Raw genomic sequence first — 16,712 nt, 5'->3', positions numbered from 1 at the left:
TGTATTGTTCTGATTGCTGAACGGACAGCTCCTGACCTTTAAGTTAATCCCTGACGTTGGCACAGCCCTCTACGTGTCATCAGCCGTGTGATGCTAGATCTTAAGCTCTTTCACTTGATGCCACATGTCTGTGATTAAGTCAATATAATGAAGTCATTTGGACATAAGTCTCAAAATGTTACTACGTAGACACCTGAGACATAAGTGGAAGCGGGTAAATATGTATAGCTAAAAATACTCTTCTTATTCCCTCTGTGTAATGTATTCTGTTTTATTCAGAAAAACTCGTTCACACCAAGTGCCCTGTCTTCCTTTAATCCATCAACCTTCTTGCTGGTCTTCTTCACTTCCTGACCACAGTCATCCTTGGTCTGAAGGTTCACCCCACATGAATGCCAATCTGTTTTACTGCAGCTCACCTTCAATTCTCTTCTCTCGACGACACGCCTCCACCTTTGTAGATGTTTCTCCACTTGCCCTCTGCTTTCACTGCAGATCACAATGCCATCTGCGAAGATCACGGTCCAAGGTGATTCCGGTCTAACCTCATCTGTCACCCTATCTCTTGCCGCCGCAAACAGGTAGGGTTTCAGATATGATCCCTGATGCACTCCATCTTCTGTACTGTACACCCACAGCACACCTCTGCACCGTTTTGCTGGCCTCATTCATATCCTGCACTATTTGACCATACGGTACTTCTCTGCCACTCCAGACCTTTGTATCGAGTACTATAATTCCTTACTGGGTACCCTGTCATGGGTTTAAAGAGCTAAAGAGACGTTTATAATGTCTTAAATGGTACGCTGTATTATTCAAGAATGTAGCTTTTCCTAAATAGTGCTTGAAACCATTTATTTTCCATACAGTATATAACACAGCACTTTCATAAAGACAGAACAAAGAAATTGAGACTAATATGCAGGAAAAACATAAATCGGCAGGTAGGAAAATCATATCTGTGCAACCCCCCCGTGCCCCAAATAACCAGGGATCTTTTTATAAATAGTGTGCAAAGTTATAGTATACAAATTCTCAGGGGCTCAACATCTTTTTCTAGCAATGCAATACCATTTACATTCTGTTCCAGGTTTTTATTTGGTTTGACACATTGTAAAAAAATAAATTACAATGCGCAAGATGTGGTATCTAATCTATTGCAGAATAGAACAATTATATACATCTTAACCACGACATAAATCCGTCGTCTTTGATTCATGCGTTTAAGGCCATTTGGTTTTATAAGCAGACGTGACGTGAAAACAAACATGAACTTTAGATGGATGCCAGTATACGCAAGTGCAGACTGTGGGAATGTACGTTTTTATCCGTTGCAGACGTTAGACTGCACACTTGTGACGTGTCCAAATCTGAGATCAAAGAGGCTTCACAGATATTAAACATTTTAATGATAACCATCCTTTTTCCTCACTAGAGTCACGGGTTAAAAATAATTTGTGCTTAATTTCAACGCCCCTCGAGAAAATTCTTCTTGAATATGACTGTGCTTGGATGTATAGAACTATTTTAGTGACAAGAGAAAAGACTGCTACCTAACCATGCATGATGAAAAAAAAATAATTACGATTTAAGAGAACAGGAGAGGCCGACCCAAAAAAAAAATGACTGCCAGGAACCCCAAAACCCAAACTTGACTAAATAAATTGTATAAAATAATAGTTTTGTGGAAGAAATTCAGGGCAATGACGGTTAGGAATATGAGAACAATCTGCAATTATCTGTATATAAAAATAAAACATCACTGCTGATTATGCTTAAATTGGTGTCTTGAAATTTTTGGTTTGTTGTAAATGTTAAAGGTCCATAAAAAAAAAATATTATGAAACCTTGAGCTAAGAAAATGCATCATACACTATTACCCACAACCTCATTATTTTTTTATTTTTATTTTTTGGGGGGGAGGGGGGTATTTAGCGAGACGCATTTGAGTCTGAAAGGCCCCAACTTTGCATTTGAGTATGACAAGATATACAAATATGCGTTACAACAAGACAGAGGATGTGCATCTTGTCCTTTGGTGTGCTTACACGATGAGTACAGAAAGCAACAGGCTAGTCAGCAGTGTAAAAAAAAAAAAAAAAGATTGCGATGAGGTTAGAAGACGGCAGATACCAGGCAGGTGTCATCATCAGATTGGGTCACACATCATCTTCTCCCGGCAAACTCCTCAGTCGTCATGGCCGGGTTCACGTGCGACGCAGTGGCGTCCGCATGTTCGGGCTGGACGGACTCCATTGTTTCCACCAGGCTGCCGCTGGGCAGCACCACATAGCGGGCAGCCATGTCTTTGGGCTGCAGCTCCCTCAGGCCCTCTTTACTGTGCCAAATCCCATAGCCAAAATACACTAAGAGACCTGCAAGGGGGCACAGCGTGAAAAGCGTCATTTTAAAATCAGAGGAAGAGGTGGACAAACATACAAAGTCGTGTTTTGATGGAGTAAAAATGATGCCGGCGGGATTGCACAAACATGGGCAGGAAAAATAAAATCGTTTCCAAGGTGATCTGGGTTTTAATAGTGTCAATCGTACTTTCTGAGGAGTTAGAAACTTTGGCATTGCTTATTTGTATTTATGCGTTAGGGTGGAAGCACGGTAGGGTAGCGATTAGCATGTTTCGCTTACGGTTCCCTCTTCCCGTGTGGCGCTTGCAGGGGTTTTTGTCACGACCAGAACACGGGATTAGACCCAAATGCACGACTCGGGAGACGTAGAAGCTGTTTGGGAAATGTTTTTGTTCAGTCCAGTGTCGGGGATAGGGCAGGCCGTCAACGGGAGCAGCAGTAACAAGGTCGTCAGGCGTAGGAAGCAGGTCAGTGGGCAGGCAGGGGTCGGAATACGGGAGATCAGGAATACAATCACGATAGTGCGGGAACGAGGCATGAGGCAGAATCTTGATCTGCTTCTTATGGAGCCACTCCTTGGATTTCCTCGCTGTGTGCTTCGGGTCATTGTCATGTTAAAAGACCCAGCCATGACCCATCTTCAATGCTCTGACTGAGGGAAAGAGATTGTTCCCCAAAATCTCACAATACATGGCCGCGGTCATCCTCTCCTTAATACAGTGCAGTCGTCCTGTCCCATGTACAGAAAAGCAGCCCCAAAGCTTGATGCTACCACCACCATGCTTCACAGTAGGGATGGTGTTCTTGGGATGGAACTCATCATTCGTCTTCCTCCAACACGGTTGGTGGAATTATGACCAAAAAGTTCAATTTTGGTCTCATCAGACCACAAAACCTTCTCCCATGACTCCTCTGTAGCATCCAAATGGTCATTGGCAAACTTAAGACGGGCCTTGGCATGTGCTGGTTTAAGCAGGGAAACCTTCCGTGCCAAGCAGGATTTCAAACCATGACGTCTTAGTGCATTACCAACAGTCACCTTGGAAACGGTGGTCCCAGCTCTTTTCAGGTCATTTTGACCAAGTCCTGTTGTGTGGTCCTGGGCTGATTCCTCACCTTATAAAGGATCATTGAGACCCCATGAGGTGATATCTGGCACGGGGCTCCAATCCGATTGAGATTGACCGTCATGTTTAGCTACTTCCATTTTCTAAGGATTGGTCCAAAAGTGGACCTTTTTTCACCAAGCTCCTTGGCAATTTCTCTCTAGCCCTTTCCGGTCATGTGGAGTTGTACAATTTTTTCTCTGGTGTCTTTGGACAGCTCTTTGGTCTCGGGCATGTTCCAAGTTTGAGTCTTAGTGATTGTATGGGGTGGACAGGTGTCTTTATGCAGCTAATGACCTCACACCGGTGCATCTGATTCAGGATAATGCATGAAGCGGAGGTGGACATTTAAAGGGGGACTAACAGGTCTTTGAGGGTCAGAATTCTAACTGATAGACAGGTGTTCAAATACTTATTTGCACCTGTATCACACAAATAAGTTATTAAAAAAAAAAATCATACATTGTGATTTCTGGATTTTTCTTTTTGGATTATCTCTCTCACAGTGGACATGCACCTACGATGAAAATTTCAGACCCCTCCATGATTTCTAAGTGGGAGAACTTGCAATATAGCAGGGTGTTCAAATATTATTATTTTCTTCACTGTATTTTGGACATTTCTTGAAAGTTTAAATATCTGTTATACATTGTGAACATTAGCGCATGTAATGGGAACACTTAGTTGATGGGCTAAAAAAGTTTCTCTCCTCTTTGGCACACAGAGAATGTCAGAGACTAGACAGCAGAATATTTGATCACATTACAGTATTTAACGACATTTGGAATCTCGGCTAGATAGAAATCTGGTCTGAAGAGTAGTGAAAGAAAAACATAGGACACCTCTTACCTACGGCAATCCAGACAGTGAACCTTATCCACGTTAGAGGACTGAGCTTCATCATGAGGAATACATTAAAGAGAATACTAATGCCTGGAGTAAGTGGAACTAGAGGTACCTACAAAAAAAAAAACAAACAAACAAAAAAAAACACGATTTTAATTTTTATCTTGTTACCATGACAGTAATAAATAAATAATAAATTTCTATAAAGTGAAGTCATTGGATGTTTGATATTGAAGAACCTCTGTCCTTTGACCCGTTCTTTTCATCCTTTGAGTTCAATGAGAACAAAGACTGTGAGCATGGCCCTTTTGTACAACGTCAGTGCGTTCTGACCTCAAAAAAATCCCACCGACACAAAAATTTTCAGCAAAGTCATCCAATAAGAATGGAAGTTGCAAATACGAGCTCAACTCCATAATTCTCCTTGTTTTGAAGAGGTATGAGAATTTATCCATACGGTGTGCATTTGAAATGCAGGATTTTCCCAAGTCGAAACTGTACACACTTCCTCCTTCTTCCCTTTTGTTTGTCTTGGTTGGATGGATGTGAGGCGATCAGCATTTGACAGTCTCGGCTTTGCGGTTTTTGTGAGCATATGGTTCCCTTGCCCATGACTCGCAAATTCTCCTTGGAGCAGCATTGCAAAATTGCCAACTGGCGAGACATCCCCGACAACGGTTAGCCCAGTGAAGCCGTCCGGATCGACTTTCCTTAGCTCTGCTCAAGCGCCTGCTCATGGAAGTCGACATTTTTTATGGCAGGCCTTCTGCTGGGTGTTTTCTCAAGAACAGATCTCTCATGGCTCTGCCTTTCCCTATCCTGACTGTGGCGGTCCTCGACGCGGCACGCACCGGCAGCAATCAGCCGAGCCGCACACCTGCGCCTCGTCTCACATAATCACGCCAAATACAAATAGAACCCCACGTATGGTCTGTCTTTTGCCAGATCGTTGCCTCGTGCCTCATTGCCGCATTCTCCTGATTCTGTTCCCGCTCTCCCGTGAACTGACCCCTGCCTGCCTACTTACCTGCCTTTCGTGCCTGCCAACTTTGTTACTGCTGCTTCCGTGGACTGCTCGTTTGATTCTCGACACTGAACCGAATAAAGACGTTTCCCGAACCGCCTCTGCGACTCCCGAGTTTGTGCATTTGGGTCCAACCCCGTGTTCTGTTCGTGACAAGATCCTGTTACAAGAAACTTGCCATGGCTAGCATAAATTGTGCCAAAGGTTAGATCAGTGTGATGCTAATTTTTTTTAAACTGTTGGTAAATACTCTCAACAGAAAAATACCAGAGGCGATTTTTACAACACTTTTCTGTCAACTGCTAAGCCATGCGCAAGGCAATGATATTACGACCAAGACTGCTTGTTTGATTCTCGACACTGAACTGAATAAAGACGTTTCCTGAACCGCCTCTGTGTCTCGTGAGTGGTGCATTTGGGTCCAACCCCGTGTTCTGGTCATGACAAGATCCTGTCACGAGAAACTTGCCATGGCTAGCATAAATTGTGTGATGTAAAGTTTCTCAAACTGTAGGTAAATACTCTCAACAGAAAAATACCAGGGGCGATTTCACAACACTGGTCTGTCGACTGCTAAGCCATGAGCAAGGCAATGAAATTCCAACCAAGACTGCAAAGCAGAAGCTGTCAAATGCTGAAGGCTCCACATGTGTTCGAATGTTACCTAAAATGATACTGAAAAAAGCCAAGTGTATAGTGACTTTTGAGACATCCTGTATATTTGGCAAAATGCATGCAAAGGTATAACGTGGCCTTGTCTAAGCGCTTACCTGGAATGTTTTGGTGTTAGTCTGTGGCTCGTGAACCCATATGAATGCCATGCAGACAACATAAATGAGGCTAGAAATCGCCAGCAGGGTGATGTGGCTCCATCTTGGAAGCTGCAGTGGTGTGGTGCCAAATACGACTAAGCCACAAAAGAAAACGGAGCTCACTATCAGACCCAGCACACAGACTGCTACTATCTCCCCAGGCTCGCAGTTCCCCAGTAGCCGGCCCAGGTATGGTTCCCAGCGGGCCTTTAGCAGTCCCACGCCTCCGTGCTCACTTTGCTTCTGCCGCTCCACCAACTGGAGCTTGTCAGAGAAGGACTCGTACTGTTTCAGTTCCTCGCTGTCCTCGGATATGTTTTGACATTCTGAGGGGGCGGGGGAAGGCTCTGCATTTGGATTGGGAGACGTTGATGAAGTTCCTTTGGACCGTTTTTTCTCTGGCTGGAAGCGAAGGACGATAACGCTGGCTGCTACGAGGGTGTAGGCTAACAGGGTTCCAATAGATAAGAACTGAACCAAAGCCTCCAGATCAAACACAAGAGCCATGGTGGCCATAAGGACTCCAAATACTAGAATAGCATTGATGGGGACTTTGGTTATAGGGTTGACTCGTGCAAAGATCTTGAAGAACAAACCGTCCTCTGCCATGGCGTACACGATCCGAGGGAGGGAGATGAGATTACAGAGCAGCACTGTGTTCATGGCTAAAGGGAGAAAGAGGGAACAATGAGAAATTATACAACAGAACTTTCAAAGTTAGAGCATCTTGATAGTTGTAGGATTTGCAAGTTTGATCATCACTTTTGGGACTCTCCACTTTTGTCAGACTTCATCTCAGTGAGCATTCATTCATTCAGCTTGCATTTCACCTATCCCCACGCAGGTAGCGGGCGTGCTGGAGGCTATCCCAGCTATTTTTGGGCCAGAGCCGGGGTACACCCTGAACAGGTTGCCAGCCAATCACAGGGCACATGGAGACAGACAACAGTCAGACTCACAATCACACCGAGGGGCAATTTGAAGTCTCCAGTCAATGCAAGGAGGAAACCGAAGTACCAGAAAAAAAAAAAAAACATGCAGGCACGGGTAGATCATGTAAACTCCACACTGGTGGGGCCGGGATTTGATTCCCGGTCCTCAGAACTGTGAGGCAGATGTGCTAATCGGTAAAAAATTATTTTAGATTCAAACCCTGAGAGGTTCTACTGTATTGTCAAATTGTATGTAGTCATTATCTCTGTTCACTGGTGCATACTTGAGATTTACACTCACCACAGATGGAACCGATTGCCACAATAACTCCAGCCCAACTGTAACCTCGACGGAAAAAAGCATCTGCCAGTGCGGAATTGGGGTCCAGTGTATGCCAGGGAACCATCAATGTAAGCACTGTGGACACCAGGATGTAGGCTGTCGCTGCCAGTCCAAGGGATATTGCTGTGGCAATGGGAACAGCCTTTTGTGGATTCTTGGCCTCTTCACTTGAGGAGGCAATCACATCAAAACCTACAAATGCGTAGAAGCATGTGGCGGAGCCTGCCAAGATTCCGGACCATCCAAAAGGTGCAAACCCTCCTTCCTTCTGGCTCCAATTCGCCGGTTCCGCCAGCACAAAACCGAAGATCAGGATAAAAACGACAACACACATACTGATGGTGGAAAAGATATGATTAAGGTAGGAGGACACTTGAACTCCAAAGGAAATAAAAAGTGAGGCAACTACTAGAATCCCCGCTGCCAGTAGGTCAGGATAATGGGCAAGGAAGGGAATGTCCCACCGCATTATGTGGGTTTCAGTGAAGTTCTGGATGGCGTGGTTAAAAATAGAGTCCAAATAGCCACTCCATGCCCGTGCCACAGCAGCACCACCAATCATATTCTCCAGAATAACATTCCAACCTATCAAAAAGGCCCAGACCTCTCCCACAGAGACATAGGTAAACATGTATGCCGATCCTGTTTTGGGAATGCGTGCCCCAAACTCTGCGTAGCAAAAAGCAGCTAACAGAGAGGCAAAACCTGCGAAAAGGAAGGACAGAATGACAGCAGGCCCAACTATGTCTTTGGCAACTGTGCCCGTCAGGACATACAGGCCAGAGCCCACCATGCCGCCAACACCCAAGAGAGTCAGGTCCAGGGTGGAGAGGCAGCGTTTCAGCGACGTGGCCATCATGTCGTCGTCGAGCGTCTTGAGTCGGTTCAGCCTCTGACAAAGGCGGACGGCTGGCGTGCAGCCTTGCTGACAAGTAGCCATAGTTAGAATGTTCGAGGGAAACGGGAAACTCGAGAAAGGAGTCACAGTCGATCCATTATTGTTACGAGAAGCTCACCTGAAAGACATAGAACAAGTCCAATCAAAGCTTTGTTGACTGCAGTTGTGCTCTATTAGAGTTTCATTGCACTTTACTTCAATCGTCAGGACTGGTTGGTCGTAGAATTGGTGCTGCCTGAGGGCCGCATTCCCGTGCACTATTCAAATACTTAAAAGTGACTCGCCCGGTCTGTGGCGCAAGGAAGACCGGGCACTGCAGATCTACAAATTTACATGCTTCTCTTTAATTGATGGCGCGCCAAACAAAGCTTTTCAGTCATAAGCACAGTAATCTGATTAAATTACTTTTATTGGATTTATTTCATACAGAAGAAGAAAAACATGCTCTCCTTCAAAATGGAGAGTGTTCAATGACATTCACAAGTCTCAGCAAAACTCCACACTACATAATTTGTAGTCAGCCTCTAATTTGAACATGTTACGGCTCTTTGCTGGTTAACGTGTTTAAAAAAAAAAAGAAGAATATAGTCTTAAATCTTTGCAGCCATAACTACTCTATGTAAGGATAAGAGGACTTGGGTTTTGGGGAGAAAATGGACCTGTATCGTACAAGTCAATCTACTTGTCTTGTTTCTGCCTGTCTTGGCTTAGATCCATCCATCCATCCATCGTCTTTGCCGCTTATCCTCACAGGGGTCACGCGGAGCGCTGGAGCCTATCCCAGCTATCAACGGGCAGGAAGTAGGGTACACCGTGAACTGGTTGCCAGCCAATCGCAGGCCACGTGGAGACAGAAGAGCCGAACTCACAATCACACCTAGGGCCAATTTAGAGTGTCCAATTAATGTTGCAGGTTTTTGGGAGGAAACCGGAGCGCTTGGAGAAAACCCACGCAGGCACGGGGACAACATGCAAACTCCGCACAGGCGGGGCCGGGATCGAACCCTGGTCCTCAGAACTGTGAGGCCAATGCTTTACCAGCTGATTTTTGAAGTGGAAAAACTCTTCCAGATGGATAAACCAAATACGATCTAAACCAGGCGGCACGGTGAATTAGCTGTTAAAGCAGTTTGAATGTTGTCCCCGTGCCTGCGTGGGTTTTCTCCAAGCGCTCCGGTTTCCTCCCACTTCCCAAAAACCTGCAACATTAATTGGACACTCTAAATTGCCCCTAGATGTGATTGTGAGTGTGACTGTTGTCTGTCTCCATGTGCCCAGCGATTGGCTGGCAACCAGTTCATGGTGTACCCTACTTCCTGCCCGTTGACAGCTGGGATAGGCTCCAGTACTCCCGCGACCTTTGTGAGGATAAGCGGCAAAGAAAATGGATGGATGGATATATATATATATTGGTCTCCACAATTACACACACAGAAATTTGAATAGTGTAACACTCACAAATAAATGAATAAAAATCCATATTGTAGGCTTATTAGTCTCGTTTTTTTTTTTTTTTAACCAGTCTCTGAATAAAATTCATGCAGACAAAAGAGAGCGAAAAAAACATACAGTAATTTCATTGTATATCCACCACACAGTACACCACCGGGGCTCATTTAGCTCATCCTGAACAAATATTTGGCTCCAGTATTTCCTTTTCTGCTTCATGAATCCGCGAGAGAAAGCCGCTGAGACGCCCATAAGTTAAATTAGAGGCTGAAACGTTGTGCAAACCAAAAGCATTAATCATAAACGCAAACGCAAGTGTGGCCCAAGCGTCTGAAGGCGAGGATGTTGTCACGTACCAGGTCAGGTCATAAATAATAGAATATACCATAAAAAATATCACATTTATTTTGAGCATATCCCCCCCCTCCCCCCCAAAAAAAATAAATGTAAACATTTACTCGTCCGGTTGGAGAGAGGTGGTGCAAATGTATCCGACTCCTGCTTTTCCTATAACGCATCCGGCGACACAGACAAATTACATAACGTTCACTTTCCGACGTACGCAAACGGGACATCCATCATCACTAAGATCACTGATGTACACGATTAAAGCGCACATAAACAAGAATGTCCGCTGAGCGCAACGAAAATATCGCTTTGATGAAAAATGAATAATTAATAACAAGATGGAGACTAAAGCAAAAGAGGATAAGCTTACTCCGAGATGGAAATGAGCTGTGCCCCGTGTTGGATACACGGCCTAACAACAGCAATTTCTTCCTTATTTTTGAAATGATTTCCATAGAAGCACAAAGGTAGGAATGATCGGAGGATGATAATAATAATAATACTATCTATTTACCGCTCCGGATTTTCCATGTGCGCCGGCAGGTGTCAGATTGTGCGGGAGCTTGGCCGCTCGGTGATGCTGGGAAGCGGTGGAAGCAAGATGAGTGAGCGGCGGCGACGAAGACGACGACGACGACCGCGGCGGCTGCGGCTGAGACCAAAAGCCTGGGCACGCCTTAAAGGGCCAGTCACCTCCCAGAGACGCCGCCACACGGCGCCATGGATACTCAACTCACCTGCAGCTTGTTTATCAAGACGAACTAAACAAATACAAATGACTTCATGTCAGTTCCAGTTGACAAGAGCAGGAATCAACATTTTGAAAAGCCAAGCATGAAAAAAAACAACACGTGAACGTCTTGTTGACTGTGCAGACATTTCCACCCAAATTGAAACAATGAGGCCTAATTTGTAGCTGAAAGCATCGGGGCTAGACCGTCAAAAAGAAACTCGAGGTTTTCCTGGTCTTTTCACCTGGATCTGATACTTACAAGTTTGTATAGAAGTAAATAAGTGCCACCAGGATTTGAATTTGACATGTAAAGTGATCACATTTGCAATAGTTGTATTTCAGTGTAACTTTTCAATGTTAACAGTTCAACTGGCTGCAATTCGTTGTCTGAAATTCACCGTCTGTGCCACCAGGCAGAGTGACTTCAGATCAGAACACCCAGCCAATCGCATTTACGCTTTCTTAGTCACGTGACGTCACATACTAAGAAAGCGTCGCTGGATTGGCTGGCTGTTTGGTTCTGACCTTAAATAACCCCAGCCGTCACACGATCACGTGTTTGTTTCTTTTGGACGGCAAGACATGGCTAGGAAGCGTGAATGTTTACTGTTACGTTTTAGCTATCGTTTGAGCTTTCATCTTGAAAGTCCTTTGACAAACGAACACTGTAACCACAATTGATTGAGGCGCTTGCGCTGGCGTGAGGCATAAATCAAGAAAGAAACCACATCTGAAACCGAGAGCATTGTGTCAACGTCAGCGGGGTGTGACAAGACAGGATGATGAGATAGTGAGCTAGAGAGGTTGGGAAGTGAAATTAAAATATCACCCACGTTAAAAAGTACAGTTGGACTCACGTCTAGGTTATTCAATAACGCGACAGCAATATCGTAACATGGTGTCAGAGTGACGGAAGCATAACTTCGGACTCACGGGAAAGAAAAAAAAAAAAAACGATTGAAGATGACGAGAAGGCGTTCGGTGTTCCAACTCACCCAATTTACCAGATCCGAACTGATGTTCACAGGACTGGTTAAAAACGGAGGTGAAGAGGAAAAGTGCAGTTTCCTCCTGGTGTGGATCGGCGAAAAAGGACGGGATACGTGGACACTGACCGGAGACGAAGATAAGTTGCTAAAAACTTATCACGAAAAATTCTCTGATTACCTCACTCCGAAAGCAAACCCCATATTTGCTTGATATGAGTTTCACGAGAAGGAGCAAGGTAACTCTGAGTCATATTCCTTAAAGACTGTAACTACACAAACAGCGATGAGATAATCAGAGACCGTATACTTTTCGCTAGCAACTCACGAGTTTGCGCGAAAAGCTACTCCGCTAGGGGCCGGCGCTCACGCTCGAAAAAAAACAATCGGGATAGCCAGCTCCCAAGAGTTAGCAAAAGTGCAGCTCAAAGCTATTGACAGCCACGAGGTTCATGTTATCCACCGCAAAAACCTGGAAAGCAAAGATTAATCGCTTGGACACATTTCTTCACTTCCTTACCGCACTCACCATTGCTCTGGATTGTTGACCCCAAGCATTTGAAGTCGTCCACCCTCGCCATCTCTTCTCCCTGGAACGTCACTCTTCCCCCATCGCCCCTCTCATTCACGCGCATATATTCTGTTTTACTTCGGCTAATCTTCATTCCTCTCCTTTCCAGTGCGTGCCTCCGTCTTTCTAACTGTTCCTCTGCCTGCTCCCTCCTCTCCCTGCTTATCACAATATCATCTGCGAACATCATAGTCCAAGGGGATTCCAGTCTCACCTCATCTGTCAGTCTGTCCATTACTACGGCAAACAGGAAGGGGCTCGGAGCGGATCCCTGATGCACTCACCTCCACCTTAAATTCTTCTGACACACCAATGGCACACTTCACCGCCGTTCTGCTGCCCTCACACATGTCCTGTACTATTCTAACATATTTCTCCCCCACACCAGACTTGCGCACGCAGTACCACAGTTCCTCTCTTGGTACTCTGTCATATGGTTTCCTCTAGGTCTACAAAGACACAATGTAGCTCCTTCTAACCTTCTCTGTACTTTCCCACGAGCATACACCATAAGCCACACAATGAAATACCATGATGAAAAGGCCGTAAGACGCTTACAATCGAGCCAATATTCACAAAAAGACCACTAAAACCGGCCAGTTATATTGTAGTTTTGCCGTCCAGTGGGCGTGGTGAACAAAAGTCATGTGACTCACGACATCAGGTGAAAAATATCTATCGAAACAATGAGACCGATTCCTTATTTGTTGCCGAACACATCGTTGCTCGACCATCGGAACAAAACTAGAAATTTTCCTGGTCTTTTCACCCGGTTTTGTACCTTTAATTTGAATTCACAAGTATTGGGGCATACGTGTGACAGTCAGACTTTATTGCGGCAATGCAGGTGTGTCCCATCGCCTTGAATAATTCAACAAACACCACAAATGTCTTCGTTTACCCAAGTTAGAGGTGTAATAAAGATGGAGATCACAGGACTGCCTTTGGGCACAAAGCAATAAGGGCAGCTGACAGAAGAGAGAAAAGAAAAACTGCATCACGAGGAACAATTCCTTCAATTATCGCACGGCATTTACAAAAACAGACTATGGGCTTGAGCCATGAGTACACTGGTGTCAAAAATACGTTTGGAAACTTGCTGAAAACATTAGCAACAGCTGGGAACTAAGTAGTACTGAATTGTAGCGAGAGCGTTTCAGTTTTTCACCATTTCTTCAGGTGGCTATCAATGAAACGAGAGCTCAAACTATCTAGAGACTAGCGTAAAAACGGAAACTGAAGAGGTAAAAAAAATATTGTGCGGTGTAAAATTATTGACACACACACTCACAAAAAAAAGCCGGAGGGTTGAAACAATTAAAATGCAAGCAAACCAGTTGTTATTTTGCTAAATTACTCCAAGAAAAAATAAAATAAAATAAAATAAAATTAAACAAGAAATCCATACACAACTGTGAGAAAATGTTTTACAATCCACATGACGGTTTTGTTCTTAGGTTGTCAATTTAGCTCGGCTGCACACTCGATTTATCTCCGCCACTTGTAGGTTGCGCGGGATTATTATTTTTTTTAGGGGTAATTTAAACATGATTAAAAATGACTTTTTTAAAATCAATCTATTTGTTTACATTTTCTGCCAGTGATGCAAATACCAAATCCAAAGGTTTTCAGTCTTCAGCGGAAGTAAAGTATTTGGCCTTCAGAATTCACTTAATCGGATATTAAATCATGTAATTGAATAGTCATATTCAATAATTTTGAAGTCTCCTCAAGTGGGGAATGCCTATGTGAAACATTGGTTTAAATGAATTTCAAAAAAGTTACTTGACCCACACATAAAACATTTCATTCATGCATGGACTGTTGTGGGTGGCTCAGCTGGTGAAACGTTGGCCCTCACAGTTCTGAGGTCCCGGGCTCGATCCCGGACCCGCCTGTGTGGCGTTTGCATGTTCTCACCGTGCCTGGATGGGTTTTCTCCGAGCACTTCAGTTTCCTCCCGCATCCCAAAAAAACATGAAACATGAATTGGACACTCTAAATTGCCCCTCGGTGTGATTGTGAGTGCAACTGTTGTCTATGTCGATGTGCCCTGTGATTGGCTGACAACCAGTTCAGGGTGTACCCCGCCTCCTGCCCGTTGACAGCTGGGATAGGCTGCGGCACTCCCCGTGACCCTTGTGAGGATAAGCAGCAAAGAAAATGCATGGATAGATGGACTGTTGTATTATAAATATTTAATGTTGAAAAATAATTTTTCAATTTTGTATTCAGTATGTACACAAAAAAGTTAACTTTAATCAAGAACATCTGTTCAAGTTGGTCCCGTCTCCATCAAGGTCTGGAAAAAAAAATCCCAACAATCCACAACAAAGCAAGGGTGCTCATAAAGTACAGTGCATCTGAATTAATATTGTCGCAAATATGCAATCAGATCAAAACAAGCACTGTCAGACTCTTCCATCCTAAATCCAAAAGCACCTCTCCAGATTTAAGTGTATTTGCTTGGGTTGATCTTTCTGGATCTTCAAGTTCCCATAAAGAACCCATCACGTTGCCAGTGGGTGAAAAAAAATGATTTCAGGGACACAATTCACACGTTCATGTCCCATATTTCAAATGCATCTATTTTCAAGTAACTTGATGGTTTTCCGATGATAATGCGGGGTTTAAGCACTTTTTTTTTTTTAAATGTCATCGAGGTATTTTTTTGTTGTTGTCATGCCTTATGTTGCATCTTAGAAAAACCCGGACTGGGACTCTTTCTGTTGAAGCTTCAGGATCAACTCCAGCAGGTTCATCTGCATTGTCAGCTCCTGAGTAACGAGGGGGAAATAATAATACCCACGCAGGTGATCAGTCAGGGGCAATTTCACCAATTTGTAGGATTATCAATCATCATATTCGTGATTAGCTGCACACCTGGGGATTTGCAGTGATGTAGAAACCAGGAACTCCAGCCTTCTCCAAAGTATTCTGTTGGTCTGTAACTTTTTGATCGATCTCAGACACAATTTTCTTATCCATCATTCTCTGTTCCTCCCGCACACGAATTTCAAGCGCCTGAAAAGAAAAACAAAAAACAATTCATAGAAAGGAAAAGCTTTATGATGACATACTTTGTAAACGTTCATATAAAAGCCGCAAGTGATATACAATTTGAAGTTTGTTAGGAGTCATTAATATACCATAATTTCCGGACTATAAGCCACGACTTTTTAGCACACGCTTTCAACCCTGCGGTTTCTGCGGTGATGCGTCTAATCTGTGCATTTTGTCCAACGGCCACAAGGGGGCACTCGAGCGGAAAAGGCAAGAGTGAGACCAGTGGAATATATGTGCCGAGAAAGTGAGTTTTACCGTTTAGTTTTTAGAGCTAGCGCCACGCTAGTTTTAGCACTAGCGTTAAACTCTTTGTACTGTCTTTGTAAAAATCTCGTGTCATCTCAGATAAACGTCCATATTTGTTTAGCACAGTTTTTACGCCGGATGCCCTTCCTGACGAAACCGCTCTTGGGGAGTAGAGGCCCCAGTGGAATATATGTGCCGAGGAAGTGACTTTTACCGGTCCCAGCCTGTTAGCGTGTTACTGCTGTGTCGCACTGATTTTTACTGGTATGTTTTTTTTTTTTAACCGTCCTGTTAGCGTTAGTGCTTAAACTCGCTGTGTACCGTCTTTGTAAATATCTCGTGTTTCAATGTGGGCACTTGCGGCTTATGTATGTACCAAATGGTATTTCCTTTACAAATGTACTCAGTGAGGCTTGTAACCAGGTGCACTCTGTAGGTCGGGAATTACGATATGTTTACAGTTGATTATTTTCTTTCAAATTTACGCCTACTGCGGGGTGGTCTTCTTCCCCCCTACAGTGTATTCCAAATTCAATTGATCTGAATGGAGAATTCTTTCTGACTAAATGAAGCCCGACCAGCGCCAGTGAAGAGATTGCAACGGCCCCGGGAGGGACGGCCACACACGGTTAACGTACCATAATTTCCGGTCTACAAGCCGCGACTTTGTTCACGTGCTTTCAAGCCTGCGGTTTACGCTGTGATGCGGCTAATTTGTGCATTTTATTCTAACGGCCGCCAGGGGGCACTCCAGTGGAAAAGGTAAGAATGAGACCGGTGGAATATATGTGCCGAGGAAGTGACTTTTACCGGCCCTGTTAGCGCTGTGCTAGCATGTTCCTGCTGTGTTACTGGCGTGTCAAGGTGATATTTACCGGCAAGTTTTATTATAATTGGCCCTGTTAGCGTTAGTGCTGGCGCGGCGCTAGCGTTAGAGTCGCGCTAGCGTTAAACTCTGTGTACCATCTTTCTTTCTAATATCTCGTGTT

The 16,712-nt window shown here is 44.2% G+C and overlaps 3 protein-coding genes across 5 annotated transcripts in view; 1 reads left to right on the top strand and 2 right to left on the bottom strand.

The window, feature by feature from the left end:
• Positions 1 to 838: 838 nt before the first annotated feature.
• Positions 839 to 10,774, bottom strand: slc7a4 (solute carrier family 7 member 4). 2 transcript variants are annotated; one of them, XM_061817948.1, is made up of 5 exons: positions 10,636 to 10,774; positions 7,385 to 8,442; positions 6,110 to 6,816; positions 4,319 to 4,427; positions 839 to 2,375 (listed from the first exon to the last, which is right to left on the bottom strand). In XM_061817948.1, exons 2-5 carry the CDS (start codon positions 8,364 to 8,366, stop codon positions 2,167 to 2,169), a joined length of 2,007 nt encoding a protein of 668 aa, XP_061673932.1. In that variant the 5' UTR covers positions 8,367 to 8,442; positions 10,636 to 10,774; the 3' UTR covers positions 839 to 2,166. The 2 variants fall into 2 exon arrangements, with proteins under 2 accessions (XP_061673932.1, XP_061673933.1); XM_061817949.1 differs by lacking the exon at positions 10,636 to 10,774 and having other exon boundaries at positions 7,385 to 8,131; positions 8,203 to 8,339.
• Positions 10,775 to 14,594: 3,820 nt separating this feature from the next.
• Positions 14,595 to 16,712, bottom strand: part of dgcr6 (DiGeorge syndrome critical region gene 6) — a 5,010-nt gene continuing 2,892 nt past the window's right edge. For both annotated transcript variants that reach the window (XM_061817978.1, XM_061817977.1), the window contains 2 exons: positions 15,295 to 15,435; positions 14,595 to 15,188 (listed from right to left, as the gene is read on the bottom strand). In XM_061817978.1, coding sequence (XP_061673962.1) covers positions 15,111 to 15,188; positions 15,295 to 15,435 — 219 coding nt within the window. In that variant the 3' untranslated portion in view covers positions 14,595 to 15,110. The remainder of the gene's footprint in view (positions 15,189 to 15,294; positions 15,436 to 16,712) is intronic.
• LOC133499693 (rasGAP-activating-like protein 1) overlaps positions 15,446 to 16,712 on the top strand; it is a 27,424-nt gene continuing 26,157 nt past the window's right edge. The window contains exon 1 of the mRNA XM_061817975.1: positions 15,446 to 15,721. Coding sequence (XP_061673959.1) covers positions 15,627 to 15,721 — 95 coding nt within the window. The 5' untranslated portion in view covers positions 15,446 to 15,626. The remainder of the gene's footprint in view (positions 15,722 to 16,712) is intronic.

This window comes from Syngnathoides biaculeatus, chromosome 4, assembly GCF_019802595.1.
Source record: "Syngnathoides biaculeatus isolate LvHL_M chromosome 4, ASM1980259v1, whole genome shotgun sequence".
NCBI lineage: Eukaryota > Metazoa > Chordata > Actinopteri > Syngnathiformes > Syngnathidae > Syngnathoides > Syngnathoides biaculeatus.
This window is presented reverse-complemented; position numbering and strand designations above follow the sequence as displayed.

Coding starts and splice junctions, on each gene's coding strand:
- slc7a4 (XM_061817948.1), bottom strand. CDS start 8,366: ATGGCTACTTGTCAGCAAGGCTGCACGCCAGCCGTCCGCCTTTGTCAG. Junction 6,817..7,384: donor GGCAATCGGTTCCATCTGTG/GTGAGTGTAAAT, acceptor TTCTCCCTTTAG/CCATGAACACAGTGCTGCTC. Junction 2,376..4,318: donor CACTGTCTGGATTGCCGTAG/GTAAGAGGTGTC, acceptor GCCCCCTTGCAG/GTCTCTTAGTGTATTTTGGC.